Here is a 10,193-nt window from a genome sequence, read left to right as displayed (position 1 = left end):
ATTATTGAACATGCAGAATTATTCGCAATCACAACGAGTATTTGTCAAATTTGATAGTCGCTATGAAGTTGAGTTTTCCATAGTAATTGGCCCTTTACTTGGATAGGATACATAACTTCACTTGAAAAATAAGAGATGTTTCAAAGGCTTGAATTGTCATAAATTAAAAGATCCCTCGATGGGGATCTAATAACGACCCTCATTACATCAAGGATTAATCATTGTCTTCAGGCTTCGAATATTACAGACAAAAGCAAATTACTGATAAAATTTCTTGAGATGAAAGTCATTTCAGGCATTTTTAATTGATCGGCCATCGAGATATGCGAGCTCGTAAGTCCCCGCGCTAACCACCTTCGACACCCGATACGGGCCTTCCCATGTCAGTTTGAACTTTCATGATACTATGGGCTGCGATGCAGCAGAGTCTCGAAGCACGAGGTCGTTGACTTTAAGGTTCTTGGCTTTGACTTTTTTGTTGAAGTATTTTGTCGTCTTTTCCTGTTATGCGATCATCCGGAGCCGAGACTCTTCTCTTGTTTCCTCGAGTAAGTCATTATGAAAGAGAATGCCCTCGAGAGAGAGTGAAGGATCGAATATCTCGACCCGTGGGAAGATTAGGCTTACTTCGACATATAGGACAGCATCGACGCCATATGTGAGGCGGAATAGAGTTTCAACTGTTGCGCTACAAGGTGTCGTCCTGTAGGATCATAACACATTCGGGAGTTCATCAACCCATCAACGGGGGATTTCTTTAATTCTTTTCTTTTGGCCTTGTAGAATGGTTCTATTATTTACTTCTGCGAGCCCATTGGCCTGTGGGTGTGCGAATGAGGCCTTGATGTGTTGGATTTTCAGGTCCTCTAGGGCTTTCTCAAACTGAGCACCCACAAATTACATGCCATTATTGGAAAATAAAATTCTTGGGACTCCAAACCGAAATACAATATATTCCATAAATAACTCGATCATCTCTTTCTCTCTGATCTTAGAAAGGGGCTTCGCCTCAACCCATTTGGTTGCGTAATCCACCACGATCACTATATATTGGCACTGATTTTTGGATTTTGGAAAGGGCCCTACGATATCTATCCCCCACTGGTAAAAGGGGCACGGGGCGAGTATCGATTTGAGCTTAGTCGTGGGTCGATGGCTTACATTCCCATGTAGCTGACATGTTTGACAATTTCTAACATATTCCTCACAGTCTTTGCGGATTGTGGGCCAGTATAGTCCCTGTCTGATGATTTTAAGAGCCAGATTCTTTCCTCCGAGGTGTTCGCCGCAAATGCCAGTGTGTACCTCGATAATCACTTGATGAGCTTCCTTCGAACTCAAGCAGCGAAGTAGTGGTTCAGATAAGGCACGTCGATACAGCGATGAGCCAATAACACGGTAGTTTCTTGCCTTAAATATGACTGAACATGCCTCGTTCTTTCCCTCGGAGAGTTTGTTCTCGAGGATATAATTGAGGAATGGTCTTCGCCAATCAAAGCTATTCTGAATCTGATTAATGGACAGTTCATCGATGGCTGGAGATGTCAGGACAACGACATATATTGGGTCGAGATTGACGGGTAGATTGGAGGATGCAAATTTGGCAAGGGAGTATGCCCATTGATTTTCCTCTTTATTCACATTTGAGAGCTTCCATGAAGGGAATTTTTTAAGCAGATCTTGCGCCTGCGCAAGGTACCGAGCCATTCTCTCATTGTATATTTTGAACTCTCCGCTTATTTGCTTTGCTACTAGTTGAGAATCTCCGAATATGTCAATAACTTCAGCCTCGAGGTCCGCTGCCAACTATAAGCCGGCGATCAAAGCCTCGTATCCAGCCATACTGTTTATAGCTGTGAACTCAAACTTGAGGGCCTGTTGGATTTTGAATCCTTCTCGGCTGATTAGGATTATTCCGACTCCACCTGAGTCGGCAGTCGAGGATCCATCGACGAACAACGGCCATGACCTTAACTGGCCTTCTTCTAGTTTGGGAGCTTTGGCTTTGAATTGACACTTTGCAATAAAGTCTGAGAGAACCTGAGCTTTAATTGCCTTCGAGGTTTATATTTAATATAGAATTGGCTCACCTCAATGGTCCAATCGGCGAGTCTGCCCGTCATGTCGGGCTTATACAGGATTTTCTTGAGAGGTTGATTCGTGAGTATCTGAATTTCCCTCTCCTGGAAGTAGTGTCGCAATTTTCGGCTGGTGATGACCAGTGCGTAGCTAATTTCTCGACCTATGGGTATCTAGTTTCTGCATCTCGTAATGAATGGCTAATGTAGTATATCGGGACTTTTTTCCTTCGTCGAGTCGAACTAAAACTGCCGTGATGGTTTCATCGGAAGCTGAGAGATAAACCCGCAATGGTTCTCCTGGTATAGGCCGAGTTAGGATGGGAGGATTTGTTAAGAATGTTTTTAGCTCAGAGAAACTTTTTTCACAGTCATCGTTCCACTCAAAACGCGAGAATTTGGAAGCTTTTTTCATTGCGGAGAAAAATAGGATGCATCTTTTTGACGACTGGGGAATAAACCTTCGGAGTGCGGCAATACAGCCTTTTAGTTTTTGTAAATCTTTAACGGACCTTGGTTTCTCCATTTCTAAGATTGCTTTTATCTGCGAAGGATCTGCTTCGATACCTCTTTGTGTGACTAAAAATCCGAGAAATTTACCCGCGGTGAGACCGAATGAGCATTTGGTTGGGTTTAGACGCATATTGTTGCTTCTCGCGTTCTCAAATGTTTCACAGAGGTCAGACATATGGTCAGAGGAAATTTTTAATTTTGTAATCATGTCATCGACGTAGATCATCATATTTCTCCCGATCTGTGAGGCAAATATCCTATCCATCATCTGTTGGAATGTGGCCCCTGCGTTGATTAAGCCGAAAGGCATTACTCGGTATCCAAAGACCCCTTTGTGCGTGATGAATACAATTTGTTTCCAATCTTGAGAATCCATCTTAATCTGATTGTACCCTGAGAAAACATCCATGAATAATAGGAGTTCATTTCCCGCTGTCGCATCAATGAGCTGATCAATATTCGGCAGAGGGTAGAAATCTTTGGGGCAAGCCCTATACACATCCGAGTAATCGATACACATTCTCCACTTTTCATTACTTTTCTTGACCAAGAACATATTCGAGATCCATGTGGGGAATTGTACCGGTTCAATGAATACGACCTCCAGTAACCTGTCAGTCACCTAAACTGGAAAAAGCGTTGATTACATGAAATTTTATCATTTTCCATATTTGGCACGGGGTGAACTAAAGAGCACTGGCATGTCGACGGTTCCTACAACATGGACCTCATTTCCGGTAAAGCCATACAATGGAGTGCGAGAGTTTTCAAGTCTCCGATCACCGAGGTCCATTCTTGCAAAAACATGGTGATATAACACGTCAACAGAACTTCCATTGTCGACGAGAATTTTCTTGACACTATTATTTCCTACCCTTGTGGTGATGACTAAGGCGTCTTGGTGTCCCTCGATGAGGCCAGGACGATAGTCGTCGTCGGAGAAAGAAATGATGGGGGATGGATTTGTCCGTGGACGTTTCACAGTTGATGGATTGATATTGAATACCTCTCTTGCATAGTTTTTGCGGGCGTTGTTGGAGAGACCGCTTGCTACTACCCCTCCGAAAATGACGCCAATAACACGATCGTCATCGACTCTATAATCTCGGTGATGTGACTCATCGTGTTGCACATAATGGATAAGTTGTCCTCGGTGAATCTTGCTTTCAATGAGGTTGCTTAATTGGAAACATTGTTCATAGTTTTTGCGGGCGTTGTTGGAGAGACCTCCTACTGCTACCCCGCCGAAAATGACGTCAATAACACGAACTTCATCGACTCTATAATCTCGGTGATGTGACTCGTCGTGTTGCCCATAATGGACAAGTTGTCCTCAGCGAATCTTGCTTTCAATGAGGTTGCTTAATTGGAAACATTGTTCTGTTGTGTGGCCTGTATCTTCATGATAATCGCAATATCGGGAACTTGGAGGTCGACTTGGTTTTATTGGCCTCGGGGGCCGATAATCTGGTTCGGTTTTCAACAAAGCTAGTATGGTTGTTTTTTCAGCATTTTGCTTAGTGAATTCTCTTTTATTTTTGGGGCAAGGTTGTCATTCTCTTTCGCGCCTTTCGCATGGTGGAATGTCATTATCTTGTCGCATGTCATTTTCTACTTTCCTTGTGGGACATAGGTATTCTCGAGGTCTGTCATTTCTTGGAGACCGTGGGCTATAACTTCGGCGACGTTCATACCTCGACGAGCGTCGCGGTGACTGAATACAACTGACCGCCTCCTGTAGCATCATACGATGTTCGATGATTTGGAATGCGGTTTGGAGATTTTTTGGTCTTTTCCCAAATATTTCTTCTAAAAGGAGACCGTGTATCGATTTGTTAATTCCTACGGTGAGAAAGTTCACCGCCATCTATTCTATAAGGTTGGGGATTTCTACAATCTCTTCCCGAAAGCGGGTGAGAAAGCTTCAGAGACTTTCATTGGATCTTTGATGCATTGTTATAAGAGAGGCAGTAACCTTGATTCCTTTACAATTATTTGAGAAAAGGGCTTGAAATTTTGACTTCAAAGTTGCCCAATAATCAATAGAACGTGGGGGTAAGTTGATGTACCATCGGAGGGCAGTTCCCTGTAAACAAGCGGAGAAAAATTGGCATCGAGCAATTTCTGAGTGACCAAAGGCCATGTGGCTGTCGAAGGTCTTGGGGAATGCCAAGGATCAGACGACCCATCGAAATGATCGAGGGCATGTGTTTTCAATATTCTGTCAATGCGTGCTTTCTCAAGGACCAATGTTATAGGACTCTCACTAACAGCCTCGAACCCCGACTGATTGCACATCATGGTACGCATCTGAGCTATTTCCTCTTGCATTTTCGCAAATTCTTCGTGGGAGATAGATTCTGTGGACTCGGTTCATTGAGAGACGTCGGTAGATGACACTGTGCGCTATCGACGCTCGTGCGGCAGTGAGTACGTCGATTCTGATGATGGTTCATACTAATATTCGGCGTCATCATCTTCGTCATAAAGCTCACCCCCTGGCCCTTGGTTCTCTATCGTAGTTTGCTGGAGCTCTCGGCGAAGGCATGAATTTCGCGCTGTTGTTCGAGCTTGGCTTGGAGAAGCCGAGTCTCCCTTTCCAGAAGTTTAAGTTCCTCATCGGAGTAAGATAAATCTCCCGGATCTTCAGTGTTTTGAGCCTTTAACCTCTCGACCTTTTCAAGGTGAAGTCGCATGTCACTAGAAATCACCTTTTTACCCTTGGATGTTTGAATCCTTAGTCGCCGGTCTGATTTGAACTTTCTTTTCTTGTCTTGTTGTTTTGTGCTGGTTAAGTTTAGTGGCTGATCATGAGAGGCTCCATCCGGTGGGGGAATAAACACTTCGGCTGTAGCGTCGGTTGTTTAGGCGGCGCATGATCGCCGTGGCCTTTTGGAACGGTGGAAATCTCTACCATATGTTCCTTTACATGAGTTGGTCCGGCTGTTGTCGGATCAATCTCTTCTACAATCATCTCTTGGTTGGATCTTCAGAATAAAACTCCTTCGAGCGTCAAATGATAAGCCTCGTATATTATTTATTATCTAAGACTAATTTTTAAGGGGATACTTTCTTTATTCAATTAGCCAACCTCTTAAAATGATATTGTGGCTTTATATTTATAGGGAGTCCCAAATGGGCTCTTCTTTACAAATGGGCCTCTTAGGCCTTTACATAAAATGTTACATAATTTATTAGAATTAAGCCTTCCTGGGTCTTCCCTTCTGGTCCAGGGTTCAACAAGTATCATTATAATTAAGTTAAGATGAGTTCCATCATGGCATAATGAAAGTATTACCAAGCCTAGAGAGTTTGTTTGTTCCACAAAACTATCTTAATCGTGCTTACAGAAATCATTTATTCATGTATTGACTTGTTTGAGATTTGGCCTAATCTATCTGGTCTCAGTGTCTGAACAGTTAACAGATGGATCTCTATGAAATCCACGCAACCGCTGATAATTGTGAGTAGTAAATCAGAAACTATCCGTACCAAAGTCATCAATATATATAGTCTAGTCGCATATAAAATTGTATACACATACCACCTAGCGCCCTCGCACATCCTTCAAACATCATTTCTACTTATCATATATTAAAAGCAATCTATAGTTTTTGTATAATTTGAAAGCAAGTGAAGCCATGAAAGTATCAGTTAGATTGGTTATAAGTGCGATATCTGTTTTGTTCATGGTGCTTATGGTGACATTTTTTACGCAGCTTACAACATATGTTACACTCTCCCAAGTTCCACTTATTTCGAGCCTTGTGTCCTCTTGGCTTCAGCCTCTGTATCTCTATCTCATTATAAATTTTATCATCATCACCATCTTCATCTCCTCAAAACTGCAACAACATCACGGTCACTCCAAGCCAATCAAAAAATTCCCATCAGAAAATAACTATGACCGTGAAGAGCAGAGCAAGTTGGCAGACGTAATGCAGCTAGAGTCTTTAACAGAGATTGAGGGTATGGAAGTTTCGAATGAATTGTATGAAAATGGAAACCATTGTGTTCCTACGCTAAAGCCTAAGACTACAGTACTTGCTAATAATCTACAGCTTGATTATTCTAATAATGCTAATATAAGTTACTCTGATGACGGAACTAAGGAGAGTGCATATTTTGAGCCATGGAAGTTTCAGGGTTCAGCTAGATTCGTTCACCCAAAAGTTGTGGAAGCAAACACTCAAGGTGCGTGCTACTACTACAATCAAGATTATATATTACCCTATATATTAATTGTAGTAAATTTATGAAAAACAAGCGGGGTTATGAAAGACATAGAAATGAAGAAGTCTATCCTTGCCATATATCTATATAAAGACGAGTTTTATTTCTTTTCTGATGAATGTTTGTCCAAGGAAACATCTCTGTCCCCTGAATTGGTCAAAAGGCAAACCACTTTCGTGTAATTTGTAAATTAATTTTAAGTATTTTTTTTTGCTAAGTAAACTAATTTTAAGCATGTAGACAAAATTACTATAGTATAAATATTTAATATCTAAATAATACATTTTCATGATCTAAGGATGACATTTGAACTACTACTAATTACTTGAGTCTCATATCAGAAACGTTACTTAACTCTAGTCAGTAACTAAGCATATAAAGTTGCATAAAAAATACTTGATAACTAAGTTTTATGCTTAGAAGAGAAACTCGTACGTATTCAAGTCCAAAAACTACTAGTACAAGAAGTAATGTTGGAAGTGGTTTTCAATACTTTTTTCTTTTTCAGGGAAAAAGAAATTGGGAGTTCCAAAGCCCGAGCAGGAATTAGAGACACTGGAGAGTACTTGGAAGGCCATTACAGATGGCCGTCCAATGCCAATTACTCACCAACACACTGGCGGTGGAAACTTGCAAAATAGTCACAAGATGATCACATCTGAGACATTTAGCCGGCAACAGGGAACCAACCGGAATAACATATCAAGGACACTGGCAGGATCACCCAGCTCGGGCAAACTTAAAAGAGATCCATCTCCAGGCCAGGACGAGTTGAACAAGCGAGTTGAAGCGTTTATTAGTAGGTTTAAAGAGGATATGAGACTACAGAGAAAGGAGTCACTGAGACAGTATGTGGAGATGATCAACAGCAGTGCATATTAAAAATACTTTTCTGAATAATTTGCAGTGTGCAACAGAGAAGAGTATCACAAGCTGGATTAGATCAATCGTTTGCATACCGATATTAGAGTTTACTTGGATGATAATTGTTTAATAACAGTATTATTAATTGCATATATAAGAATTGTAATATGTTGGAAGATATAACACCTACTCGTCACATTTATCTGCATTATATCGCCATGAGGCGGTCACTATTGGAATACTAAGTCGTTTTATACTTATGGTCTATGTTGCTAGAGAGTCAAACTCGGATTATGGTAGATATAGAAAACAATTAGAAGGAACCCAACCTTAACGTACTCCAAATGTATCAAGCCTTTTTATCGGTCAACTCTTTGCGATACAACATTACATCCTCTTGTAAAGTCTTTCTCTTTCTACAGTAAAAAAGACATCTTATAACTATAAAGAGAATTTATTTGAGAATTTGGGTCTCGGAGAAAATGACTGTTGCAACATTACTATCCGCGCTTATTATCCACGAAAAGGTATAATACTGTTTTTTTGTAATTGGGGCGGGGCAATTCCATCTTTTCATGCTTATTATCCTTGGAACTTATGGTACGACATACATTTGATAGGGACCTGTCCTGTTCAATTAATCTTAACAGAGGCTAGTTGGATATATAACTAAGTTGTACTGCATAGTGTGTATCCAATTCTCTGCAGGCATCATCAAATAGCTCAAGTTACAAACACACTGCTCTTAAAAATGTTAAAGATACAAACCAAATTTGTGTTCTGAATTCAATGAGTAAAGAGGTTGTCAAGAAATAAATTCCGAACTCACTCAGTCATATAGCTTTTTGGCAGATTGAATTCGCCGTGTCTTGCTTTGTAATTTCAAAATTTTAGTAGCTTTCTTCTCAGTTTTAGCAACAGCTCTTGCTATGGCTTTCATCTTCCGGACATTCTTCTTTCTTTTCATTTGTACCCCTTTGTTAATTTTTCTGGATTAAAAACGTTGCATACTGAGACGAATAAGTATCAACTGAAAGCTAATCATTTGTTAGAAAATGTTACTTTTAACTTATTATATTGTAACAATAACATAAACCATCAAGATGCAGCATAAATTTCGTAAATTATGCTTGATACTCAAGTTACAGCTACATCACTACATGCACTCTCTAGGGAATTTTTTTTTAAAATAAATAATTGCACAACAAAACAAAGCCTTAGATTAGATGGACTGAGGGCTGACCTGATGGAAATATCATAATGCGATTGATTGTCAGCTACAGTTTCTGATGTATCCATAGCTGAAAATCATAAAAATACCAGTATGAAATTGTTTCAGAAAAATAAAATAAATTTGACAATATTTTTAAATACATGTATTTATGTATAGGCAACCTTGAGGTACAACTGGAGGGGTAATAATAATATCCATAGACGTGGGACCATTATTTTTATCCTTGTTCTTTTTCCTGTTCTTCGCCATTCCAAATCACACACAAACAAAACAGAATTAAAATTAATGAATGCGGTTTGTTAATCAAGGGTTTTGTTTTCTCGCAACCAGAACCCTAATGAATCTATTGTTAGGTTTGTTTAGACGATAAGCATCAGGCCCAAGCAAAAATTCTAATTCAAGCCCAAATTACTCTCGGGCTTCAGCTTTATAACTTTGCTAGTATAATTTTTAAAATTTCATTACTAATCAGTATTGGCCCCAATAATATTTCGGAGTCTTATCATGCTTTTATATTTAGCGATGATAATCCTATATCTTTGCCTTTATTTTCGTAATAATAATTTAAATTAAAAAAATTAAACATCATCAAAATGAATTATATTTGCGTTCAGATTAATATATTACTGTAATTTCAGAATCATAATATATCATTTAATATATGAGTTAGCTTTGAATTTCAGGTCTACATCCATGTAATAATTGTAAATTTTAAAAGAGCAAATTACAATTTATACACTCTAACTTTTGTTCAAAAATAAATGTGTATCACAAGTTTGATAAAAATAAATTGTACCTTTAACTTAAATTTGGACATTTCATTATTCGCCCCTTTTCATAATTTATTGAATTAGACGGGGCAAAACTGAAATTTCAATATAATCAATTTCATATTTTTCGAATAATATAAAATTTTGAATTTTCCTTAAACCAACTATAAAATAATAAATTATCAAATTTCAAATCATACTATTAATTTCAGTTTTGAATTTCATTTTATAGTATTAATTTCAAAATTTTATAACTCTACGAAAATAAATTTAAGTATGTAATTAAAATTAATTGTTAAATTTTTTTAGAAGAATTATAAAATATTGACACTATTACTATATAATGAAAATCGAAACTAAAATTTTAGTATTATTTTAAAAAAATTAAATTTACTATTTTGTATCAAAATTCAATTTTTAATATTATTTCAAAAAATATAATTTATTTTAAATATTTTTTTGCTAAGTTCCAATTTTACCCTCTTCAATTAAATGATTCTC

General features: G+C 38.5%; 3 protein-coding genes across 3 annotated transcripts; 1 reads left to right on the top strand and 2 right to left on the bottom strand.

Annotated features, from left to right (window-relative positions):
• Positions 1-741: 741 nt before the first annotated feature.
• Positions 742-2,123, bottom strand: LOC141685421 (uncharacterized). The gene is made up of 3 exons (XM_074490523.1): positions 2,091-2,123; positions 1,162-1,806; positions 742-882 (listed from the first exon to the last, which is right to left on the bottom strand). Exons 1-3 carry the CDS (start codon positions 2,121-2,123, stop codon positions 742-744), a joined length of 819 nt encoding a protein of 272 aa, XP_074346624.1.
• Positions 2,124-6,248: 4,125 nt separating this feature from the next.
• LOC141682732 (uncharacterized) lies at positions 6,249-7,890 on the top strand. The gene is made up of 2 exons (XM_074487431.1): positions 6,249-6,785; positions 7,333-7,890. The coding sequence occupies exons 1-2, from the start codon at positions 6,281-6,283 to the stop codon at positions 7,704-7,706; spliced, it is 879 nt and encodes a 292-aa protein (XP_074343532.1). The 5' UTR covers positions 6,249-6,280; the 3' UTR covers positions 7,707-7,890.
• Positions 7,891-8,399: 509 nt separating this feature from the next.
• LOC141683462 (uncharacterized) lies at positions 8,400-9,218 on the bottom strand. Its single transcript, XM_074488196.1, has 3 exons — positions 9,084-9,218; positions 8,932-8,989; positions 8,400-8,677 (listed from the first exon to the last, which is right to left on the bottom strand). Exons 1-3 carry the CDS (start codon positions 9,169-9,171, stop codon positions 8,518-8,520), a joined length of 306 nt encoding a protein of 101 aa, XP_074344297.1. The 5' UTR covers positions 9,172-9,218; the 3' UTR covers positions 8,400-8,517.
• Between the last annotated feature and the right edge of the window lie 975 nt (positions 9,219-10,193).

Source organism: Apium graveolens, chromosome 9, assembly GCF_009905375.1.
Source record: "Apium graveolens cultivar Ventura chromosome 9, ASM990537v1, whole genome shotgun sequence".
NCBI lineage: Eukaryota > Viridiplantae > Streptophyta > Magnoliopsida > Apiales > Apiaceae > Apium > Apium graveolens.
This window is presented reverse-complemented; position numbering and strand designations above follow the sequence as displayed.

Coding starts and splice junctions, on each gene's coding strand:
- LOC141685421 (XM_074490523.1), bottom strand. CDS start 2,123: ATGACGGGCAGACTCGCCGATTGGACCATTGAG. Junction 1,807..2,090: donor TCGCCGATTGGACCATTGAG/GTGAGCCAATTC, acceptor GCCGGCTTATAG/TTGGCAGCGGACCTCGAGGC. Junction 883..1,161: donor CATGTCAGCTACATGGGAAT/GTAAGCCATCGA, acceptor GTGGGTGCTCAG/TTTGAGAAAGCCCTAGAGGA.
- LOC141682732 (XM_074487431.1), top strand. CDS start 6,281: ATGGTGCTTATGGTGACATTTTTTACGCAGCTTACAACATATGTTACA. Junction 6,786..7,332: donor TGTGGAAGCAAACACTCAAG/GTGCGTGCTACT, acceptor TTTCTTTTTCAG/GGAAAAAGAAATTGGGAGTT.
- LOC141683462 (XM_074488196.1), bottom strand. CDS start 9,171: ATGGCGAAGAACAGGAAAAAGAACAAGGATAAAAATAATGGTCCCACG. Junction 8,990..9,083: donor CCCTCCAGTTGTACCTCAAG/GTTGCCTATACA, acceptor TATGATTTTCAG/CTATGGATACATCAGAAACT. Junction 8,678..8,931: donor CATTATGATATTTCCATCAG/GTCAGCCCTCAG, acceptor TTTTTAATCCAG/AAAAATTAACAAAGGGGTAC.